The sequence below is a fragment of the Coptis chinensis genome, chromosome 2 (assembly GCF_015680905.1).
Source record: "Coptis chinensis isolate HL-2020 chromosome 2, ASM1568090v1, whole genome shotgun sequence".
NCBI lineage: Eukaryota > Viridiplantae > Streptophyta > Magnoliopsida > Ranunculales > Ranunculaceae > Coptis > Coptis chinensis.
Genome location: NC_141457.1, coordinates 81,507,526 through 81,533,144, shown reverse-complemented (window position 1 = coordinate 81,533,144; position 25,619 = coordinate 81,507,526). Strand labels below are relative to the sequence as shown.

The window sequence follows — 25,619 nt, the reverse complement described above, 5'->3', positions numbered from 1 at the left end:
GTTCACGGCAGAGGAGGCGTATGTTAGTAGGAAGTGAGGACTTGATGATTTATAATATTAAGTTTGTTGTATGACAATTATTATTATGTTGTGTGATTTAGAATTATTCATTTGATTATTTTGATAAGTTCTAATTTACTTCCTTTGATCAATTTGATTTAGTAAATGAATTGTAATTTTTATTAATAGAACGACAACTAATACATGATTGCAAAAACATAAATTAAAAATAAATAAATAAAAGACAACTATTACATATCACCCTTATTACATACTACTAGAGTTACTCTAGTTATCAAGCCAGTCATCATTTTCTTCATCATTAGCTCCTTTGTCCTTGGAAGCTTCATTTGTACTACTTGATCCAACACTTTTTTCATATTTAGCTACAATTGCTTCTTATTTTAGCTCTAAAACCCTTCACATACGAGGATTGAGTTTGTCGAGTGACATTGCCAACAACCTAGTCTCATTTTCCTCTCTAACACGGAGTTTTTCTTGCTTCAAAAATAATTTTTTTTGTGTCTTCTCTTGCTTCAATTTTACCATAGTTTGAAATTGCTCATCTAGAATATCTTCTCTATGTCTTCGGCTTTCTTTAAAATCCTAAAGAAATTCATACATATTTTTAGCAGTGGATGCAACATTACCCTCAATAGTAGAAGCAATTTTTTTGTTCTTCTCAATTTCTTTGCTCTTCTTCCTACCAATCGAACTCTCCAAAAAACTTCGGTATTGCTAGGTATAGGATCATATTCTGAGTACACACTACAAGAAAAAAATGCTTTATATCACTGTTAAAAACTGTCACAAAAAGTCTTGTCACTGTTTTTTTTCCCAAAACCATAACGGAGTGAGTAATTTATTTTTTTCCGAAAACCGTCACAAATAATTCTTCTAGATAAGCTTATATCCACCACATAAAACCGAAACAAACACTTAAAAACAATCACAAAAAAGCATATCGTTTGTGACGGTTCTAACAAAACAGTGATGTAATCATCTTGTAGCGGTCACAAAAAGGACAACTATTCATGACAGTTTGGTTAAAACCGTGATAAATATATATTTTGTTTAAAAAAAAATATCGAATACACATGAAAACAGACCTCACATGGAATTGGACCTGTAATAAGCCACTCTGAATATTATCTATTATATTTCAAGTAGCATTCATAAAGTGCTAATTCCATTGAATTATCGGCCAATTCCCTTGGATAACCAATATATATTTGTATATTCCAAAACATAATGAAATAAATAACACATTCCCAATGTAATACATATAAATTAAATAAGCCAAATCTAATTGAAAAAAAGAACCTAATCTTGCCCAAGTCGATCACCCACGTGTATGTCTTAAGCCTTGTGGTTGTTCTGCATCTGGTTTTCATTTTGAGAATAGTTCATAATACATTATTGGATGAACTGAACAAAGTCTATTCGAACGTCACTCCAGTATCTCCTTGTAGGTGTAAGCCATTTTACGGCCAAAATTCTTTATCTTAAACATAATAAACCAATCGTATAAAATAATTGGAAAAGTTAGCAACCTATGGATAAGAATATAGCATCCCTTTAGTCACATGAATAAGAGCCATAAGTTCTATAGCCATGACATTCAGTACTTGGCTCATATATAACTAAATATATCAATTCAGAATATTCTTTAACAAATTGGATGTGAATACAATACCAGCAGAGTGTACCACCCCAGTTTTCATATTTTGACCTGCTCAAGGAAACAAGAAACACCGAAGACGACCACTGCTACTAGAATGCCTAGAAAGCAATCTGCATTATTTCTGACCAGCCTATGAAATAAGTTAAATCTAGAAAAGAACCAATCAGATTTATACAGTCTGTGAATCATACCCAATGCAATGTATTACATCGATCAATCTAAAGAATCAGGCCATCACAGAGCGCTACTAAACCAGATAATGATAATGACCCAACAGATTCCTCGGATATATTAGCACCACAGATGAAAATTGGACGAAGCTGGGGTGAAGCCAGTGATTGGATTAAGAGTGATGGACCCTCTCCACATGCCACTTTGGCATGTCACCTCTTCCTGGTAAGATGATCAACCTCTGAACAATCTGCATTGGCATTTTTGCTGCCCTTCATGCGAAACTTTTACCATCCTTTTATCAGCTGCTCCACTTGGAATCTTTGTTCTCAATTCTCACATTAGCAAGAGCTCAATGTACTTATACTGGGTGACAAAGGACTTGGTAATGGCCCCACATGTATATACTATAACTTACTAATGTACAATGAAGAAATCACCTTTTTTGTGTGTGATCGGTAAGGTCGAAATCATGTTGGGCACTGCTAGAAAATTACATGCTGACAACAATATAAGGAAGCTCATGTTCTGCATCTAGCATTCGTTCAGATCCTTCCTCCCTTGTCTGGAACACAATAGCAATTCATAATGTCCAATTAATATTACAAGCAATACTAAGAAATTAACCAGTTGTGTCATCAGTATTCATATCATTTTCAAGGGTGCCTTGGCATGTCAAAATGCCATTGACTGAAAATACAGAACATTGTCATCAAATAGGAAGAAATAGTGTACCTCATACATGGCATCCATCAAAATATTCACTAGCAAGGATCTTAAGCCTCGGGCACCAGTGCTTCTGGCCATTGATTTTCTAGCAATTAGTCTCAAAGCAACTTCAGTGAAATGCAACTTGACCTATGGAGATAAGAAGACAAGTAATTAACAGATACACCCTAGTTCCTTAGATTGATCAACGACGCCATTTATACCCGAAAGAAAATCAACGTATATAATACTAGTCGAATGAAAAAGAAATGGGAAAAAAGAATATACAATGGGTTTATAAAGTGTGACAGATCTGATAAGGGAGAAGGGTGCAGATTAAGAACTTACATCATTCATCTGAAACATCTTCCTATATTGTTTTCCATGGGCATTTTTTGCCAAAATCAATGATTTCAACTGTCGAAGTTAATAAGGAGAAGTTTGATGCAAAATATGAATATAGACATGAATAATTATTTAATATAGAAGACAGCAATAAAAATTAATTAGAAAGTAGCATTGCCATGTGCCACTTCTGGATTGTGTGTGTAAGTATGCTAGTTTGAGCAAAAGTGATAGAAAATATGACTAAAAGTTAAACTAGCCCAAAAGTGGGTTCTTACTTACAGTTTCCAGTAAAGACGATGTGATGGCAGCATTTGTCAAACCACCAGTCCTCATGTTTGCACACACATGTACGGTGCTCCAAACCCAATTGACAAATCTTGGAGCCTGATTACAAGTGAAAATAGAAGAAATTCCAATTCGGGCCACTACAAGAAAAATGACTTTTGGCCACAGGTACAGATGAGCTTTAGCCACGGTCATAGGCTGTTGCATACTAACCACGGACTTTAGCCGTGGCTAAAACTTTTGACAGGTGTGGCCAAAGGTCGGTGCGGTTTAAGTTTACTTGGGTTTTTGGCCACGGACCAAAAATTCTACGTAATGTAAACTACTCTCTCGAGGTTTATCGAAATCGAAAATTAAAAAAACAAAAACAAAACAAATACTCTGTCTCTGTTTTCTTCCCTTCTCCTCTCTCACGGCTGACGCAGACACGCCACTCCCCTCTCTCTCAGGTAATCTTTTCTATGTTTTGTTTTCTTCTTCTGCTAATCTCACTTTGAACATCTCTAAATCATTATTTTTTTGAGAAAAACTTCGTCTTTAATCACTAGGTTGTTATTCGTTTTTCCCCTCATGTCTCTCTATCCCCTCTAACAATTCTTGCTTTTTAACCTGAGCTCTTGATGTGTGTTGCTATTAGTGGAAACTTATAATACTGTCTCCCAGATATAAGAGACCTTTGGGCGGTTTGCTGACGTGAGTAGAATCGAATGGCATTGCTTGACTCTGCATAATGCGGATGCCGTGAAAACCCACCCGATCGTAAACCCCTTTTGTTTAAAGTTACTTGATGATAAACTATGCTATATAACTATATAAGCAATGGTTCAGGGGGAAATGAAAATAAAGGAAATATTAAATGAGCTGATTTTTGCAAGGATGATCTCCATGGCAGGGAGATCATTTCAGATCAAATAAGTAGCCCCGATTCAAGATCTAGTCAACTTTTGGGGTGGAGTGGCTCTACCCTCTCATGTAAATGTTGTGAGATGGTTGAAGCATGTTTTGGGTAGGAGATTGAAGTTATATTATACATAGAAACGAAAACTTTGCATTTGTTGTTTGTCGTTATACTCACTCCATAGAAACAGAAAACATGTCTATGAAAAAGTAGTGTTTACCAATTTCTATGAAAAAGTAGTGTTTGTAAGGTTTGTTTTGTTAAAATTTAGTTTAAATGAAATAATATCACTCATGGTTTATGATATTTGTTGTGAACAGGTCCGGATTATTGTTTTTTTTTTCATTTACATGGTGAGTTTTTCTCCCATCTACGGTTTGGTGTTAACTTGAAATGGGGTATTTCTAGAAAAGTTGAAACTTGTTTTGTTTTACTTATCTTGGTTATAGATCTTTTGTTAGTACTGATTCTATCACCAAATGGGGTTGTGTTATTGTTATATGTTAGTCCCCGATTCTAAGTTAAAATGGGTTTGTGTTGGTCGTTTGAGTTTTTAGGTATAACTAAGTTCAATAAAATCACATTTGTTTGTTATGTGACTTACTAGATGATAGATATTTGCTACTTGTTGACGTGATGTACTTGCATTATGTTCTCTATTTATTATATCAATGCGCCTAAGGTGCAATTCAGAATGTTAATTGCAGTAAGTTGTAGTGTTGATTAGCTAAGTGTTGGGCATTTTTATGGAATTCAAATCAATATTTTGTAAGGTCAAATATACCCATTTGTTATTTATTTTAGAAGAAATAATTTAATATATTTAATAATTTATTATATTGTAAGTGAGAGTGTCTCACATACAAATTCATCATGATTCTAAGCACCTTAAGAATCCATTTGTCGATACCAAGATTAGTAACTTGGATGCTATTGTTGTTATTGACACTTCTTTTAAACCAAAGCCTAATGTTCGCGGTAGTCTCAAGAAGTAATTGTTTTAATATTGAGTCTGTTGTTGAAGTGTGTGGTAGTTTGTAGAAGTGAGTAGGAGAACCCTTACTTGCTTCTTTTTATTTTTATGCTCCTACTCTATATTATATTGAATGCAAGTTAAGATATTGCTACTGGGTTAACTAAAATACGCTACTAATATGGGCGGTATAATTATATTTTTTTTAGATAACATCCTACTTGGTTGCATATGATATCATCTTTGTTGTTACTGTTCTTTATCTAGTTTCAATTTAGTTTTTAAAGTGAGAATGTAGTTTGTTTTTTTCGTATGCATGCCTCAATCGATCCATTTTTTTGTGTGCTTCCAATTTATTTGAATTTATGGGTGCAACTAGGTTAGATTGATTGTTGGATGTAGTACTTGTGCTATTTTAGTCTCTCCCAACGTGGAGTTCATTATTTACTTATGTGGTGGTCTATTATGTGTATGGTTTACCTGCCATTGTATTTTCAGCTCTAACTATTTTTGATTTATTCGTATTGCAAGAACTACAGTATGGAGAGGTTTGGGGTGATAGATAAAAGTTGGATTGATTTACCAAAAGAGGATGATCGTTTTATTCATGGTGTTAATCAATTTGTACAATTTGCAAGGGATAACTGTCACCACAAGGATGTGATCCCATGTCCATGCGATAACTGTAGAAATAGGGGTCGAGCACTAACCCATGAGGTGGTCACATTGCATTGTTACCAAAAGGGCTTCTACAAACAGTATACATTTTGGAAAATGCATGGAGAAACAAGTCAGCCACCAAGTGTGGCATTTGAAAGAGGTGGAAGGTCAAATTCCACTAATTTTGAGGTGGGAGGGGACTTCCCCTTTTTTGAGGAGAATGTTGCATTTAGTACCGTCGTAGAAGAACTTGACGGTGATAACTTGGATGCTGTTATTGAACAATGTTCAACAGATGGTGCTCGAGGAATAGTTGAGGAAGATCCTATAGTTGAGGAAGAGCCTGACACAATTGAGTCTGATAATTTTCGTGAGGCTTTGAGTCCCTTATATCCTGATTGTGAGGACTTTACAGTTTTGAAATTTGTCGTCAAGTTGTTTTGGTTAAAGGTTACACATGGGTGGACGGACAAAGAGTTTTTACGGGACTCCTCGAATTACTTCGTGTGGCTTTTCCACGTGACAACAAGACTCCGGAGAATACTTATAGGGCAGAAAAATTAATAAAAGAGTTGGGCCTTAAATATGAGAAAATTGATGCTTGCCCGAATGATTGCATGCTATTTTGGAGAGATGATGATTGGAGGGATACTTGTACTACGTGTGGAGCGTCGAGGTACAAATATGCTGATATCGAACAGAGGAAGAAACATATTAGGATTCCAGCAAAGATACTCCGATATTTTCCAATTACGGCGAGGTTAAAGAGGTTGTATAGTGTACCATGGGTGGCAAAGGAGATGTGTTGGCACTCGGAAAATCGATTGAAAGGTGGAGAGATGGGGCATCCAGTTGACTCATCTAATTGGAAATTAATTGATCGGAAGTATAAAGACTTTTCAGCTGAAGCTCGTAATGTTCGATTAGGACTAGCGACAGATGGTTTCAATCCTTTTGGAACTTGTGGCACATTATACAGCTCTTGGCCTGTAATGTGTGTTGCCTATAACCTTCCTCCGTGGCTTTGCATGAAACCCAAATTTACCATGCTCTCTTTACTCATCGAAGGGCCACGACAACCAGGAAAGGATATCGACATATATTTACAGCCTCTTATTCGTGAATTACAATCTTTGTGGAATACCGGGGTGACTGTGAAGGACGCAAATAGAGGCAAAATGTTCAATATGCGTGCAGTTTTGTTATGGACTATCCATGACTTTCCTGCATTAGGTAACATATCTGGTTGTAGAACCCATGGCAAATATGCTTGTCCCATTTGTGGTCCAAATACCTCTTCATTGAGACTCCAACATAGCCAGAAATTTGCTTACATGGATAGTAGACGATTTTTGCCCTCGTCGGATGCTAGTAGGATGGACACTAGACCAAGCACCTTTAACAAGACTGAAGAGCTTAGAGAACAGCCTTTGAGATTGACCGGACTGCAAGTTGAACAAATGACACAGAATCTGAAAGTGCAATGGGGTAAGGGCAAAGAGAAGGAAAAGGGGAATGGAAAAAGGAAAAAAAAAAGGGAAGGGTAGTAGAAAACAAAAAGAGGACAATGGGGATGGGACATGTTTTTTCAAACAGTCGATATTATTTAGGCTTCCATATTGGGCAGAGCTTCTTATCCGTCACAACTTGGACGTTATGCACATTAAAAAAAAATGTTTGTGAACTCCTGATTGCTATGATGTTGAACACAAAAGGAAAAACAAAAGATAACGCCAATGCACGCAAAGATTTGCAACTTCTTGGGATTAAAAGGAAGTATTGGTTGAGTGATCAAAATGGTAAGAAGGTTATGAAGCACGGGGTGTTTTGGCTTCGAGCGGAGGAGAAAAAGTTGTTCCTTACGAGCTTAAGAGATCTCAAAGTACCTGTTGGGTTTAGTGGTAACTGGAAGAATATTGTCCAAGGCGGTGCGAAGGATTTGAGTGGAATGAAGTCTCATGATTATCACATTTTGATGCAACATTTGCTTCCAATGTTGATCCAACATGCATATCGAGATAGGAAGGAAGTCCGACATGTGATCTTGAGTATTTGCACATTTTTTCGTGCATTATGTTCGAGGAGACTTGATGTTGACACTTTACATGCACTTGAGAGGGGTATGGTCAGGACTTTATGTGAGCTTGAAAAAATTTGTCCTCCATCGGTATTTGTAATAATGATGCATCTACCTATTCACTTAGCGTATGAGGCTCGTATGTGTGGACCAGTATTCTATCGTTGGATGTATTTGTTTGAGAGGTAATTCTAACTAATAAGATTGTTTACTTAGCTTCATGGTTGATTTGTGTTAAGTTATTATGTTATAAAATTCTTAATTTTGTGAAGGATGATGAAGGTTTACAAGGATTATGTTACAAACAAGGCACGTCCTGAAGGTTGTATCGCGGAGCGATACTTGAAAGAGGAAACCATGAACTATTGCACTGGTTACAAAGGAGGGAATAGTCTTCTCCAGAAGCTTGAGCGAAAGTCTAGTGGTGAAGAAGTAATACCATCAGATGTGTTTGATAGTGAATTTGATGGGGCTGATGAAGTTGGCCCGATTGGTTTGGGTCATACTTATCATTTGGTAGGTGTTGAATATGAGCAAGCACGCAATTGGGTACTGAAAAGCCATCCAAGATATGATTGGTGGTACACGTATGTATTTCTAAATTTTAAAAGTTGAAATTATAACTTCTATATACTTAAACAGACTATTGCTTTAACTAATACATATATTTATAAACGTAATATCTTATTTAGGGAGTACACCGCAGATTTGGAAGCTCGTAGGCAGTGTGCAGGGAGGAAGGCAGGCCAATATAGGGTGTCCATGGATGACGAGTTCATTCCTTGGTTGAGAAGACAGCCTGAGTTTGAAGACATAGAGGAAGATTCTTTCAAAAATATAGTGGCGGGACCAGTGAGCTGTGCCATGGCGTACAAGAAGTATTGTGTCAATGGTTTCCTCTTTATTACAAAAGACTATCAGGAGAATAAGAGGAACCAAAATAGTGGTGTTTGCATAGAGTGTCCAACTACATTCCGGGCTAGCGCGAAGGATAAGAACCCAGTAGAAGATGTTGCAGAATATTACGGTGTTCTTACGAATATCATTCAGTTGAAGTATCGAGATGGGTACCGGCTGTTTTGTTCAAGTGTGAATGGGTTAAACTTAGACATGGTGTGAAGCTAGATGTGGAAGCGAACCTTAAATTGGTAAATTTGTCAAATCAAATTAGTTCGGATAATATGAGTGACGAACCATTCATTCTTGCAGATAAAGCTTCTCAGGTTTTCTACTCTAAAGATCCAAAAGATCCCGACTGGCATGTGGTTTTGGAAGTCCCAAGAAAGGTGTATTGTGATCAAGATGAAACATGTCTTATCGATGACCCAATTGAAGTTGATCCTTCTTATGCGGAGCCCTAGTAACCTTGAACCATCCACAGATGATCTGATTTTTAACGATCCAGACGATATGTTTGTGGTTGTTGAAGACACTAGGAGGAAGAAAAGACAAAAAAGGAATTAGTTCACTTTAACTAAATGCTTATCTGCATTAACTATGTTTGAATTTTGAATCTATGTTTAAAATTTGAATACGTGTTTGAATTTTGAATACCGTGTTTGATTTTTCAGGTTACATAATTATAAATGGATATTATGTTTTTCGATTTGTTTTGATAGATTAAATGTTATGCAATATCTGTGTTTTGATACATCATGTTTTAGATACTTGAAAAATGCATGTTTTGAATATTAAGAGTTTATGGGACTTGTTACAATATGTACAGCAGCCTTCATGGGAACTCCATCTCAAAACAACTTGAACTTGTCCGAAAGTGACTCGAGGAGGGCGACATGGAGCGAGACTAATTATGGTAAGAATTTTGAATTTTGTCTAGTTATGTGTTTCTTGGTTACCCGCAAGACCACCCTGCTCCTCCTATCCTAGCCTCTGCATTGCATCATTTATTTTTGCGGGGAGATAAAGCCAAGTGGTTATACTTAGGTCGCTACTTATGCAGACGCATTACTACCTGGGGTTATACCTATAGCGACTAAGCGCCTTTTCACGACGATACTGCATCTGAACCGATCCGGTGATCCAGTAGCCCCCTAACAGTGACCCTTATTTCTAGTCATAGCCCCCTAACAGTGAGTTGTCACAGAGCACCTTTGCGGATCCCAGCAGACCCATATCCTTCCCAGCTCGCTAAACTGATAGTTATTCACACTTTGCCATTGGTTACAACATTTATTCACTATTTCATCCATCCTATTTTGCTTAACTCTTGTCTCGATCAATCCCATAAGACTGATGTCATACTTGAGAATCATATCCCTTACCTCCACTTGTTTGAATGCTTGGTTGAACCCTCGCATATTCCAACATGCTAGATTTATCATTTAAATGGTTGGTTGTGTGTTAAGGAACCACATTTGGTACCTTCTTTTACCGCTACCTTAGCTGCTGACGTAGTTACTTTGGATACCTCAGTTTTCTTCCCCGCCAGTTTTTCAGTTTCTGATCCTTCAGACCTCTTGGCTAGTTGTGTGAATCTATTCTCTTCCTGCTCTTGCCTCTCAGAAGTCGTTGCCTTTTTTCTCGCCATTTACGGTCGCGTCCTTTTGTTCTACCATTCCACTCATAACTCCCTTTCCCTTAGTTTCAGTACTCATTGTCTTAGCCTCTGAACTCGATCCCTTGTTTTTTGCTCTGCAAGAATGCTTGCGTCTCGGTGATTCCCATCCTTGTTCATCCTCCACTGTTAATACTTCCTGTACCTCTTGCCCTTTTATAGCTTCTACTTCCATACTCATGTCCTCAGTTTGTTTTTTGTTTATCTCTTCCACCATTTCTTTCTTCGGTGACATTTCTATTTTGTTACGCTTTTAGTTTTTCCGATTCGATTCTCGGCGCTTTCACTTTCTGTTAGATTATTACACTTTTCGACTTCTCTGCTGCGGCGCTTTTCGATAACCTGGCTGGCGTTATCGACTTGGTCAGTGCGCTTCAGATTTTCTGACGTATTTTGCTGCCCCTTGTTGCCTTGTGTTTCGCATAAACTTGCAGTACTGCTGGATGGTGAAGCCCCTTCCACTCCTAGTACCCTTTTTGACTTGAAATAACGTTCAACATCTCTCTGGAGTTTCTCGAGAGCTTCTTTGGTAATGGGCGATTCTGTATCAGCCTTATTTTCAATACCTTCCTCGTCATGTATCTTCAATGCTATATCAAGAGCAACGTCATCCATCTTAGTGCGTTCTGTATTTCCAGATCCTAAACTTTCGCGGTTTAATCTTTGCCTGTACCTCTCCAAAGAACCCACTCCATACCTTTTTCTGAGCACAGATGACATTAACTCCATGTCTGCTTCCTCACTCTGCAGTGTTTCTTGGTCGATATCATCTACTTCCTTACGAACCCTAGCTAGTGTGCTAGGGTTTATTGCCTCTAAACTACCTAAACCGTGTGGTTTTTGCATGATTTTTTTGTTTTTGGTGTGAAAAGTCCTAAATACCCCTAAGGTAATAAATCACCCCTTAGAGGCCACCATTAACAACTAAACAAGCTCTTCATTTTACAGTTGATTGCATTGCATCTGAACTTTAATGTATACTAATTGACAAGTTTACTATGTACTTATAGATAGGACTCCATCTACTCCAGAATCATCCAATGCTCCTAAGGAAACTAGAGGTAAGGCAAAAGGAATGTCTCGGATCGCCAAATACAAAGAAAAAGTTTGGTTAACATTGGACCATCTTGAACAACCATGTCACCCTTTAGCGAGAGGTAAGTAGGTTTTTCCTCTGAATGTGGTGTACTTATGCGGGTGGCGTCCGGATATGCTATGATACTTTTCCAACCGCTATTTGAAACATAACGTTAGTAGACGCGTCTTTGAAACATTGGAAACCAGCTTTGGGTTTGTGGGGCCCTAGCATCAATCGATATACACTAAAAAGTCATGGGTGAGGCATGGAGGCGTCATAAGAGCACCTTGTATAAAAACTTAGTCAAGGGAAAATCTCCCTCTTGTTGTTAAACAAGGTCCGGCTCGGAAGGTGTCAATCTTGAAGATTGGCGGGTTTTGTTGATATGTGCAACGAAAAATTCCGGTTATCTAATCATTAGTTTATTAGTTGTGAATCTTATATGTATATTCTCTCTTATATATTGTTTTGTATATAGGCTGCTAGTGAAAGGAACACTATAAACCGGTCAAAACAAACAACTCTACTTGCGTTGGGAGGACACCCACCCAAATTATTCGACAACAGATTGCTAAGGAACGAGAACAAGCCGATCCATATGGTTGCTAGGCCTGAATCTTATATCGGATGCACAAGAGGAAAGCTCCATGCACGAGAACCGGTTGAGTGGGAGGTAAATGTCATTTTTCGGTGGGAGGGATTGTTGGTAGTAAGTTATTTAAGTTGTATCAAGGTTTGATTGCAGTCTTGAGCTTTAGTGTAATACTTTACTTGGTAAAATGTATTATGGTTTCACTCTGTTGTGTTGAATAGGAGAGGATTAATGAGGACATGTCCGCAAATTCGTGGTCTCCAATGACAATCAGCGACGATGCCGTGACAAGGGTATGCAAATTAGGATGTCGGTAGTGCATTAAATGTTTGTGCTATATTGTAGGTAAAATGAAATGTGTTTGGATCTGGTGGTTGGCAAAGATAGCGGGGGCCGATGTCGGGCTATGGGTCCAGGGGTCAACAAAACAGCAATGAAGAGCATGGAGCCTGTTTTGGGTCAAAACTATCACTTGGCAGAAGAAAACTCCAAGCTATGGAAGGAGACTCAAACAAACCAAATGAATTTTGCTATGCAATTAGAAGAGATTAGGTCAACGATGTTGAGGCAACAAGAACCATCCACGACCAACTCTTTTGGAACTTCCAGTAATATACCTCGCTCCAGTAATGCAACCTCGGTATGCGATTGTCTCTTTTAATGCTTTACTTAAGCCTTTGTAAGTTGTTTGATCTTTTTATATCCAACACCTTTGTTTTTCAGCCGGAAACCTCAAAGATTGGCAAAGAAGTTAACTTACTTGGTGGTTGGCCTCTTGACATTGTGGCAACTGGATGTGTTAAAGAAGTTGACCCCACCTACAAGTTCCATGAAAGGTGCTTGGGAGAGAGGTCTTACTTAGTTTACGTTGATGAAGTACATGCACAAGATGCTGCTCTACCATGCCCTCATGATGCATGGTGTAAGAATCTAGGAGAGAGTTGCCCAGGAAATGTTATATGGCCCAAGTCATGTGTTGAGTTTATGTCATCTACATCGCGGTCTTGAATAAGTTTACTATCTTTTTTTTGTTTATGATACATGCCTATGGGCATGTTTGACTATGTTATCTCTTTTGCTAATTTGAAACGCGTTTCTATGTTTATGTCCAAGCTACTCCCAAACTGGTATCATTTTTTGCTTTCTCGGTTTTTGCTAACCCATTTTTTAACTCCGCCAATGCAAGTAAACTTTACGTTTGCATTTGCATTACCCGGTCCCAAGCCCGAAAAAAGGAGGAGGGAGAAGTGGTGTATAATATGTTTCTCTTTGTATTTAATTACGTTTATTTTTTTCTCGGGCTGCGGGGAAGAGCTACCAAGAGGTACAAAGGGCAACCAATATCATCAATTATCCCTTCGCTAATGGCAGGTCCATCATGGTGTTTGAATTTTTATGTGTTATTTGTGCCTTTAAGGCTTACTTCCCTATTGAATTAAGGAGTAAATTAAAATGAGATTATCATTCACAGGTAGTTCTCCTGGTGGTTGATGTGCATGCATGCATAGCGAGGGATGCACCCTCAAATTCGCCAACTTGTTGTTTTCCTAGTGCATAAATTTCGAGTTGATCACTCGCTTCTCGAGAAGTGAGTTAATTTCCTTTTATGTTTACCAATCGGTTTGGATAACGTTGTTTCCCTTTATGAGTTTAAACATGTTTTTGTTTCTAATGTAAGTCTTTAATTTTTTTTTCAGGCGTGGTGCTTTGATAATCCATCGGCTAGGTATTCTTTTGGATGCTGAGCGTGTGTACTTGGAACTCTCCACAATTCTTGAGGGAGAAGCTGACTTGGATTTTGCGTCCATCATGGTTCAGGTTCTGTAATATTATGTGAGAACATCTACAGCGATGCCAGGGAGAGAATTTATTACAGTTTTTGACATATGTGTTGTCTGCTGATTTGGCATATGATAGCTGTTCACAAAAGTCAAGATTGTGGATTCCAGTCCAAAGGTACGTCCATCTAGTCGATAACACACTAGTACCAACAGCATATTTTGTAGGAAGACAAGAGAGAATGTAATGAAGAATATTATCAGGTAAATTGCTAATTTTATCACCAATCTCGCTGCTACTCTGTCCTTCATATACTTTTTGCATCTTAGAATTTTCCATTGAAGCACTTTCATCCATGATATACTGCAATATCAAGACCAGGAAAAGACCTAATTTACGGTGTACTTGTCTTTCTTTGACAGTTTACCAAAGACATAAGTTCCCGTGATTGACCACCGGTGGTGGGAAGATATTAATGTTAAGTTCTTGGTCTAGCTGGACAAGTTGATCCGCTTGCTTTCGAGACTCCAATCTTTTTTCTTACCTTAGACTGCAGGTGCACAGGCTCATTTCATTTTGTGTAATCTCCAAAAAGCTGTGTTTACATTTGCAATTTTTGTAATGGTCTATATTATTTCAGTTTTGTAAACCACATTCGACAAGGCTAGAGATACTGAAATGAGCTGATTTTTTCCTAATTATATTGGAATCAATATTGATTCCAATATAATTAGGGCTCTTCAAGCTAGGTTCTTACCTGCTGTACAAGTTCCTCAGGTCCACTCTTAGCATCTGCACTTTGTTCAGAGTTTCTCATCTCAATTTGTACTATTTAGATACTCCACATATATGGTTCCCTGAACGTAGCATTATGATCTCCATGGTTTAACAAGATATTCTTGCTAAGGTTATTTTGACGTGTAATACATTGATGTTACAAGTAATTGCATTTTGTATATTTAAACAGGTAATTGAGTACGACAGACATACACTAGTTCGACATGCTCTAGCTGAGAAATTCGACGAGATTGAAAACTTCTTTGGTTTTCCACAACTCCTAGCGTCATGCCTTCTTGCGTAGGTTTTACCTATATAGATAAATTGGTTATTACTTCTTTATTATCCTTTTTGTTTTTCCTGAAACCTTCATTTAAATCGAGTTACAGGTTTATTCAATCCTCTATTGAGATTGCAGCTATTGCGAGCCCCTATGGAGCCATTTTCGAAATATTTTATCATAGGGCTAAATTTTCAGGAGACGGACAAGATGCGGTGAGTCTGATTTATTCTTTCAGGGTTCATGATCACTTAGATATACAACATTTCAGCTTCCATTACAATGCTGCCATAGAAATAGCAAAAACTTTGATCCAAATTCATTGTACTTGCATGTAATTGGGTTTTGCATTCACTAACTATGCCAACGTTCAAAATCATAGCATCCCCTTCATAAATAGATATGAGAGTGGCACTCATGAACTTATACACCCTAGGGTGGACTCATTGCCATCTTAGCAAGATTCTATGCTTTAAGGACAATCTTAAGAGCAATAAAATGATCAAGTAGAGCCATATTGGGAACATCTTTTACGCGTTTGTGGCTTTTGTCGTATTGTGTCATGTATTAATTCCTTAAGGTTGTGAAGCTCACTGGACATATATTATCAACAAGTGTTTTCAATAAAGAGATAAAACTGAGAGGCAAGAATATGAACATTTATATGTACCTAACGCCAATTGGATTGCTCATGGGCTTTTTGCACATATATTTGGAAGTTAAATTAGGAATGGTGAATATATGTTTACATATTAGTTTTTATTGTAAAGTTCTAATTTCTTTTGACCTTGTAACCTATCGCGCACAATAATTAGAAAATCTTAGATCAGGTGCCTCTGTGTCCGCACGGATTCTTTTAAGGAAATGAAGTGTCCAGGTTACTTAGGTGTAAGCCTACATTTACTTTATAAAAAGTAATGGTCTTTCTAAATGGTGCTTTAGATTGGGATTTATTAGAGTTTGGTGAACAAGATGTAATGAAGATTGCTAGCATTGGATCTCCTCTTTCTAAATTGTCTTCCAAGTACCTCATGAAGAACGCGTCTCATGAGACCGTTTCATTTTTTTTCCATGTCGTGGAAAGCGGCTTGGGTTTTGGGAGTTTCTTCATGAAGCCGTATGTTTATATCTCTATTTCGGTTTATGATAATTGATTAAACCCTAGCAATTATCCATATAGAATATGTTTTTTTCCAATATTTTTTTTGTTTTTCAATCAACATGTGTTGCTATTAATGCCATTTTTTTATTAGCATGTGTTGTGGAATGCAATATCACTATGAAATCTGCTACCAAATATAGCACCATTTATTGTTCTTCCAGCGACACGCACCCACACAATTGTATCCTTGTATATCAGTATACTTATGTATATTATGGCATCTCCACTACTTACATGTATGTTTTCAAAAGCACTATAATGTGTTGGAAAGGAAGTTGGCTGATCTTTGAGGTATCTAAGGAGGAGCAAAATAACCTACTTAAGTACACGGAGAAAAAGAGACGAGAATACATCGTCTTGAGAGGCATAAAATGGGGGCTGATGATTTTGAGTTGTTGACGATGATAGGAAAGGGTGCTTTTGGTGAGGTGTGTTTTCTCTTACCTCACGCTATATCTGTTGATTGTTCTTATTGTTAGGTCCCTGAATTGTAGCGTGGCACCTTTCGTTTTACGTTTAATAGAAATATGACTGAAGAGGGAGAAAGTACTTGTAAGAGAGTTTAAACATTAGCATAGTCGACATATTTTCACAAGCTAATCAGAATTTGGTTGTAAATAACCTATATGGAGCACCATTTGTGTATATACTCCTCGGTGTTAGAGTGGATTCATGCTTATTGTCATTTCTAATGAGAATCAAACTTTTTCTTTGCTCCTTTAAGGGGTAAGCACATTCATGGTGAGGTTTGTACTCTTGTGTATCTGCTGCTTTTCTCGAGATTATCTTTTTCGTCGTTAAAGACACTCTTTTTGCATCAAAAGGCCTCATGTGTCTGGGGAAAAACTTATAGTAGCATGAGCATACTTCTTTTTGTTTTACTAGATGGGGAGAGTTTCGATCGATGAGATGTGTATGCTTGAGCTTGTTTCCTATCCTTTTTTCTTCTTATTTTTTTAACTTAAGTAGGGTTTTCTTGACTGGCATTGTACTTCATTCTTTCTTTCTATTTCAGTATATTATTCTTTTACCAATGGAAACATAGTTCTTTTTTCTCAAGTATATCATATTTTCAACTTCGCAGGTTAGAATTTGTAGGGAAAAGACAACAAGTCATGTATACGCAATGAAGAAGCTTTAAGAAATCAGAAATGCTTATGAGAGAGGGCAGGTGTATATTTTTATTCCTTCGGCATGTGGTAACTTCTGCTTGAGTTCCCAATTTTACTTATTTCCGTTTGCTTCTTGGTCGAGCATGTTAAAGCCGAAAGGAATCTTCTTTGCAGAGGTTGATAGCAATTGTATTGTCAAACTTTATTGTTCTTTTCCGGATGAAGAGTATATCAGTATCTTATTATGGAATATCTACGGTGGAGATATGATGACTTTACTTATCGCGGAAGGATACTTTGGTGAAAGATGAGGCTAGGTTTTATGTTGGAGAGACAGTTCTAGCTATTGAGTCTATTCATAAACATAATTATATCCACAGGTATGCTTTTTGTTTTGTTGATATCTTTGTTTCTACATTTTATACATTTTCTTTTTCGGGACAAGAGAAGAAGTAAGCCTTGCTTTTCTTGTATTTTTTAGGGACATCAAACCCGACAATCTTTTCTTTGGATAGATATGGGCACATGAAGTTGTCGGACTTTGGGCTATGTAAACCATAGAGGCTAGATTACACTTCATGAACAAGATTTTTTCTGTTAGAAACAATGTAAGTGGACCCTTGCAAAGTAATGGGGGGCCTTCGTGCCAAAGCGACATTGGCCAGAGCAATTACAAAATTGGCAAAGAAATAGGAGGATGTTGGTAATTCCTTAACATGATGTTATTTGAGTTTCGGTTTATTGAATCGTGTTTGCAACCTTTGCCTAATAAGCTGCTTTGGATCTATGAACTGTTTTTGCTCTGTTTCTTGAAAATCACATTTGCCTCGCATCCATCTCAACGGCTATGGGAAATGCCACGTTGCCTACCTTTTTGTGCTTCTTCAACATTTGCCATGGATAATATTACTTAATTTGTTATTGCTATTTGACTATCTCACCTTCCCGTGTATATAGTATCATTATATAAGTTGGTTTGTTTGTAACCATAGCAGTTTTGGAGAACTTCATGTTAACTGCATGATCACATGTATTAAACTGCCTATATTGAAACTTGGCGGGCTTATTCTCACTTGCTTCGGTACACCGACTATATTGCTCCAAGTTTTGTTGAAGAAGGGATATGGAATGGAATGTGATTGGTAAGTACTATAATATTTTATTAAGATCCTTAGAGGTTAGGGTATCTCTTAAGAGGATATTCTTTTATTCTTTTTCAGGTGGTCCCTTGGAGCCATTATGTACGAAATGCTTGTAGGATTTCCGCCTTTCTATTCGATGAGCCTATGTCAACATGTAGGAAGGTATGGTTGGAAATCATAGTTGATCATACTTTCTCTTTCTTGACAGTTGTGTATGTTTTGGTGAGGTTGCTCACTTGCTCGTCTTGTGCCCGGCTAATTTGTTTTGTGGCGTTATGCTTGAGCTCAATTACGACCACGGCCTAGTTAAAACTTTGGGGCGTAGCCAAGTAGCCAACCGATATCTCCATAGTTTTGTTAGTGTAATCTTGGATGTCCTTGTTGACCTTGTTCTTACAAGAATTGACATCAATTGGTTATTTCAAACAAAATGTTAGCCCAGATTTCTGAGGGATTCTATTGTGTAATGCAGAATCAATATTCTGAATTGGCGAAAAACGAAGCTGTTTGGGCTGCCGATTGCAAGCCATGTGCTTTGGGATCTTGACGAAATCTTGAATAAGAATAATGTTACCGCGGAAGTCTTTAACTGTAACTATAATTAAGCAACTTAATAAATCGGTAATGGAATTTAAGAAGTTTTAGATAAATGTTGATGAGTTTCATTCAAGACTTTGACGTCCAAATTTAATTTTCAGAACCATAATTTAGTCAAGTTTAACCTCTTTTTCAGTTTCAAGTTTCTTACTTGAACTTATAAAATTCGGAGCTTTAGTTACTTAGTCAATGAATTTAAAACTCGTGTGCTCTGATGTCTAGGATATTGGAGCTATAAGAAGGCTTTATTCTAGTTAAGGTCCTTTATGCTATCACTTGTGAGGAAATCTATGAGTTGCTTGCATAATATGTACATTTGTTCACTGAGAATACTTTCCTTTGTAGGCTTTGTTTTCTTTTTTGTTAAGCACAAAACAACATTGTGTTCATTAACATGGAATGTAGAGAGAGGTCTGTCGGTTGCTCCCTTCTACCTCAGGGGATCTTAAAGGGGTAAGTTTTCATTTTCTCAGGTTGAAATTTAACTTTGTTGGGTCCAACTTATTGAGATTTATAGCTACTGATATTGGGGACTATTGTCGTTCAGGGCACCCTTCACTGGTTTTCACTTAGGCGTCTGCTCATCACAGATATGTTTGACCTCAAGTTCATCCAATATAAGCACTTGATGCTCTTTTACCATTTTTTGTCCAATGCACTTGGAATTACATAAGTTAGTTTCGCATCGGGGACTTCACTCTTAATTCACGTGACATCTTAATATTTATGTTATGGCATGAAGCTGCCTTAGAACACTAATGAGATATGCATCGCCAGGATTCTCTTTTGATCTCATTGTTACTTTGTTTGCCTCTCTTACCAGGTTCTTACTGGTAGCTACTTCTCGGTGGCAGGAGCTCTTGTGGGTCTACTGAAACCTGGTACGATGAGCATGTTTGGGACACTTCTTGTCATATGGGGCCTTGTCAAGGAAGGGCTTCTTGGGAAACCTGTGAATACTGAGATACAAAAGCGTGTTGATTGCGCTAGTATGTGCTTTCACTTGTATAAAGTATGATGTCAATAAAATTGTTAAAAGTAGTCCGACTCGACCCTTGGTGAAATGATAGAATTTTGTATGACCTGCAGGTGTGATGCGAATTGAATGAATTTAGTATGGCGTCAGAATCAATTTTTTTTTATCCAATTCAATACATTTGCCACGGCCATAAACTGTGGCTAACCATTAGGTACATTCCAATAAAAGACATTTGCCACGGCCTAGACCTGTGGCCAAATTAGAGATCCATTCTACAGATGAGCATTAGCCACGGTTTAATGCTGTGGCAAAAAGGAATATTCACCACGGCCCATGTAACGGTTCATAACCGTGGCATAAAATGAAGCTTTACCCACGGTCTTTAGCCGTGGCCAAAGATTAGCCACAGGTGCATTGGCAACGGTCGTGCAACGGCTTATAACCGTGGCAAAAGATCTTTAGCCACGGTCAATGACCGTGGCAAATGCTCAGTATTCTTGTAGTGGGCGGTCAACATGACTAATATTTGAAGAAAACACAAAGCTGAAGAATTACACCATTTATTATCGACTATGACACAAACTTGGAATATGTAGTGCTGAATATAATTGGATCAACTCGAGACCATACATTTGTTACCTAATCGAGAAGCTAGAACCTTAAAACTAAACCACATCCCTTAGATTTTCTGGTACCCCTTGATTAATCACTAGTCACGCCATCTCAAATCAAAATAAATATCAAAATGTGCTATTTGGAAAAGACTAGGTTAAGAATAACAAAAAAGTTTTCTTTTTCTGTTTTTCTCGGTGAAACATTGAATGAATAATACTATGAACAAGCCCCAATCACAGCAAGCGATAGAAAGAAGGGAGAATTGGAGGTAAGAAGCTATGGTGCATTGGCGTAGCTTATGGCTTTCTCTAAAAAAATATTGTTAAGAAATTAAACCCTAGCAAAATTTGGAAAATTTCGATTTCTCCAAAATTTTGTTTTCCCACTCTGAAACAAAGAGCGGTATCTTGCTAAATTAGAGTACAACGGCCCGTGTGTTCCAATACAACAGATCGAGCAAGAGCTTACCTTGTCTCCACCCTTTGAGCTATATAAAAGAATCACCTTTTACTTGAAAAACAACCCTAAATCAATGAACGCCATTTTAAAGAATTGCCTTGCGGTTAAATCTAAGAACAATATGGAAGGGAGAGGGTATATACCTCTGGTCTTCAAAAAAGATGAGTATTTTCTTTTTTGAGAGATAGATCATGAAGGAAAACATTGTTAAGATGAGAGAAGGAGAAAGAGAAAAAAGAAAAAGAAAATGGTTAATTGGCGGAGGCGAGGGCGGTGGCAGACGAAGCTAAGTGGGTGAAGGAGAAAGTTGGCTCATTTGGAAATTTAGAACTGTCTAGTATTTTTTTTTTCTAAGTGTGTTTAGTGTTGGGATTAATTTAGACAGGATTTTTTTTTCTTCTGGTGGCACGTAGCCACGTATGGGCTGGAAGTGTTTGTAGGAAGCGGGAGTGTGAACGTGGGCTCACTGTGGTGTGTTTGTGTATCTAAGTAGTTATTTTTTAGTGGAGTTGTGGTGCGGACCGAAAACTAAATGAGATCATGAGATCATTTAAGATGGTGACATAAAGTGCGGAGTATGTAAATGTTTTGGGAGAATAGTCACAAATAATCTTCAATACACAAATAGGATTTGTGACGGTTCTAGATCTGATAGTCACAAAAAAACATTTCAAAACAGTCACAAATGCCCTTTTTTGCCATTTGTGACCGTTTCGAACAGAACAGTCACAAATAACATTTTAAAACAGTCACAAAAGCCCTTTTTTTCTACTAGTGACAGTGAAGGTGAAAGGTTAGAGTGAGGCGTTGAAGGGGTTGAGGGTGAAGAATCGAGCCTTCAAGATATCTGGATCTTGCTTTCTTCTTTGGTCTTGGAGCAAGCGTTTCGTTGCGTAACTGAGTTCTTTGCCACTTTGGCGTATGTTTGACTAAGTTATAACAATCTTGCCATATCCATGGTTTCCCAGTAGTAGCCGTATAAGTTGCTGCCGCGTCTGAAAGCTACGTTTATTAAAAAAAACAAAAACAAAATCAATATCAAGTAGTATATAAACGACTTATAAATTAAATGAAGTATAAATAAATCTTACAATGTCTTCACATCCTCACCCGCTTGGAGGTTGTTCTTCAAGCTTTCTTAGTATAGCTTGATATTTGTTGAAGAATTGTAAAAGAATCGGCCAACGTTGTGAGATTCCCTTCCACTTACGGTTGTGGTTAAAACCTTGATTTTCATTCATCCTAGCCATAATTCGTTCCCAATAAACTTGTCCCGATTGATCATTTTCTACTATAGGATCTTCTCCAATCTCAATCCACGCTATAGTAAGAGTAATATTTTCTTCATTTGTCCAACTTGGACCCCTGCCTTGTTTTGGTTGTGACATTGAGAGTGTTGTGTGTGAAATGGTTGAGTTGTTTGATAAGAGTGTTTGAGTTGAGTGTATGTAAAATGAAGAAAGAAATGAGTGTAGATATATGGATGTATAATTCCGGCCGTTTTTGCCTTTTTTTTTTTTTTCTGTTGGAGCACATGACATTGGCAATGGCGTGCGACATTAGTAATGGTGCGGAGTGCTGGTCAAAGTCAAAAAAAAATTTGGGGTGACATTTGCAATGGCACACGACATTACCACTGTCACTCCGCGTCCGCATCCCAAATCCCAAATTTGCTTCCAAGGATGCGGCTAGACAGGTGATGCAACCAAATTTGCTTCTACCTAGAGTTGGATTTCCGCAAAATTCCGAGTTTTGGAAGCAAATTTGAAGAATTTGGGAGGTGATACTACCACCTAGAGATGCTCTTAGCCACTATGATAAAATTGCATGAAACTATTGTGGAATAACATTGGAGCATGTTCTATGCTAACTCATCTAGCCAATTGCATTGAAATCGCATATGCTCAAGAAATTTTTGAGCATAATCAAATAACATATTGTGCATTGAACTAGGGGCTGATTTTTGGTAGAGATGACTTACTTACCATGGATATAATCTCCACAAACAATCAGCTCAATTGGATCTCCCTAGACTTGTCAAAAATATGTTTAAATTCTGGACCATCAGATAAATTTCTAACTTGAACTCAACTTTTGGTAAGGTTAGACATGTTCAAAGGAGCTGATTTTTTAGAGAGATGATCTTCATGTTGTGGATATCACATCCACAGAAAATCAGTTTTTAGTTCATTGTATAGGTAGGTTGGATTGCGTATGTCATTTCCGTATGTCAATTCTGTATGTCGACGTAGCCAACCTATATATATGGCTCCTAAAAGGATCTTGAATAAGTACCAAATTAAGTATCAAATCTAAAACAACCCACAACTTTACCTACAAAATGAATTAAAACCTAATTTTTTGTGGATATGATCTACTGACTATAAAAATCATCTTTACAAAAAAAAATTTTCTCTCTGCCGACCCCACCTTTTCTCTCTCCTTTTTTAACTTTTAACTTGAACAAATCAACAATTACTCACTCTCTCTCCTCTCTCCTTTCTCACTTTTCTTCTCTCTGAACTCATTCTTTCTCCATTTCTCTTTCAATTCTCAGCAACCCACTCTCTCTCAATTCTCCTTAAAATTAATCACTGTGTTTGAAGTAAAGAGCACCAATGTATATATGGAGGATTGAGAAGAAATTTTCAGTTTTCTAATTACTCTATATAAAGTCATAAGTGGAAACTTCACAAAAAAAAAAGGTTGTTAGTGGAAATCATTAGTGAAAGGTTGCAAAGTTTTTTTTTTCAAAAGAGTTAGTTAATCTCGTAATGAAACAATTTTGAAAGTTTTATCAGGTAAACTTTAAATTAATTGTAAGAACACACCAATAGTACACCTTAAAACAGTTAAATTCAAGTAGCTACAAAGGCAAAAGCTTAAGCCCCATCTAGCTAGATAAAGGGATTGGCAATCTCATCAGTACCATCAGTTGGGGATACAAGCATCGTTATAGTCCCCGTACAAACTATTAGGCCAAGACGTTAAGTATAGATACTATTGATCTTTCGTGGATTTGATTGCTTCATCGAACACAAGGTTCAATAAATGATCATATCCTTTGAGCGTCCATGTGACTTGTCTTTGACCAGTAAGCTTGACTTGTACACCCTTGTCAACAAACTTCGCCAAATCTAGAACTGTTTCTTTCCGGCCTGACATAATATTATGGTCATCTAGTAAATATTCTTGATCCTTCAACAAAGATTAACCTGAAATTTTACAATGGTCACAACCTCTGAAAGATTTCTTGCTCTTCTCTTCTCCAAAAGAGAGCCATTACAAACATTTCTTGCTTTTCTTCAAGTATATGTTTCATTGACTGCATGGATTTGGATTCACTTGCATTAATTGGGTTTCAAAAAATACAGAGATTGGGATGCACAGATTGATAAAAAAAGGGAGACATTTAGGTGAGAGAAAGTGAGTGTGTTGGGAGCAAAAATTGGAGAGAGATTATTATAGTGGAGAGAGGAGAGAGGGTGTTAGAACAAGTGAGAGTAAAAGTGGAGAGAGAGAGTGTGTGGGGAGAGAGAGCTAGAGAGAGAGAATAAAGAAAAGATTGGTCACGTGAATACTTTAGTCCGAATTTTGTTTCATACGGGAAGTCCGGATATGCAATACTGTATATATACTAGTTAATGCCCGTGCCTTCGACACGGATTTCATAAAGAGGCATCATTTCGACCGATATTGTGTTAACGTTATTCTTCTTTGTATGTAATACATTCAATCTTGCATTTACAATAATAGTTTATCAATTATCACAATGGATCAATTATCAATTCTCCCATTTTAATTAATTTAACAGACAGACGGCAGAGTTTCTGCCGTCCGTTTCCCGAACTTAACAGCTGTTAAAAAGTGTGATTAGAATGGTTTTTTTTTTTTTTTTTTTTTATTTTAGGCTATCAAATATGGTTGGGCATGCTAAAAGTCCTATGTGGCACCTTTTAACAGCTCTCCATTGGACTTGCTCTTAATGTATCCCTGAAGACTCAACATGTCATAACTTTCTATGGTAATTGATAATGAAGTGGAGTCTTGACCAAACTAACATTTTAAGCCAAGGACTATCCGACCACTGCCCCCTGGTTATGTCGTTCCTGAGTTCTGAAAGAAGTCATCCCCCGTTCAGGTTTTGTAATGTTTGGTTGCTTCATAAAGACTTCCAGGCTTCGCTAAAGGAGAGTTGGGATATACCAGAACATGGTAGCCCACCATACATGTTGACAAGGAAACTGAAAAGTTTAAAGGAAGTATTGAAAGGTTGGGCAAGATCTTTGAGCAATGATATTCAGAGGATGGTTGAAGAAGTAAGAACGCAGCTCCAGTCAGTGCAAGAATTGTTACATCGGAACCCTTTGGACTGTACCCTTAGTGTTCAAGAGTTCGAGATGCGTGCTAAGCTATGTAGATTGATTAAAATGGAGGAAGCAGACATTTATCATAAAACGGATATTGACTGGTTATGCTTCGGCGATAAGTGTAGCGCTTATTTTTTCAATGCTCTAAAGGAGAAAAAATCTCGAAACTTAGTAGGGGTTATAGAAGATGCCCAAGGCACAAAAAGAGAGGGGAAGGACCAAGTAGCAGCTGCCTTTCTCCAGTTTTATTCGGAGCTGTTGGGAGTGCCCTCTGAAGCTTATTGTGACGCTGGGTTTC

The 25,619-nt window shown here is 37.5% G+C and overlaps 2 protein-coding genes and 2 pseudogenes across 6 annotated transcripts; 2 read left to right on the top strand and 2 right to left on the bottom strand.

Moving 5' to 3' along the window:
• Positions 1-1,620: 1,620 nt before the first annotated feature.
• LOC147518224 (CLP protease regulatory subunit CLPX1, mitochondrial-like) lies at positions 1,621-21,312 on the bottom strand. Of its 5 annotated transcripts, XM_086594748.1 has the most exons (6): positions 21,095-21,306; positions 20,961-21,016; positions 3,191-3,295; positions 2,912-2,980; positions 2,591-2,713; positions 1,621-2,420 (listed from the first exon to the last, which is right to left on the bottom strand). In XM_086594748.1, the coding sequence occupies exons 3-6, from the start codon at positions 3,242-3,244 to the stop codon at positions 2,349-2,351; spliced, it is 318 nt and encodes a 105-aa protein (XP_086450874.1). In that variant the 5' UTR covers positions 3,245-3,295; positions 20,961-21,016; positions 21,095-21,306; the 3' UTR covers positions 1,621-2,348. The 5 variants fall into 5 exon arrangements, 4 of the variants coding, with proteins under 4 accessions (XP_086450874.1, XP_086450875.1, XP_086450873.1 ...); XM_086594749.1 differs by lacking the exon at positions 20,961-21,016 and having other exon boundaries at positions 21,095-21,307; XM_086594747.1 differs by having other exon boundaries at positions 20,961-21,306.
• On the top strand, positions 5,608-7,274 carry LOC147518226 (uncharacterized). The gene is made up of 2 exons (XM_086593859.1): positions 5,608-6,127; positions 6,178-7,274. Exons 1-2 carry the CDS (start codon positions 5,608-5,610, stop codon positions 7,272-7,274), a joined length of 1,617 nt encoding a protein of 538 aa, XP_086449985.1.
• Positions 15,803-19,953, top strand: LOC147518225 (uncharacterized; annotated as a pseudogene).
• Positions 21,313-23,725: 2,413 nt separating the features above from the next.
• Positions 23,726-24,345, bottom strand: LOC147518223 (sm-like protein LSM7 pseudogene; annotated as a pseudogene).
• Between the last annotated feature and the right edge of the window lie 1,274 nt (positions 24,346-25,619).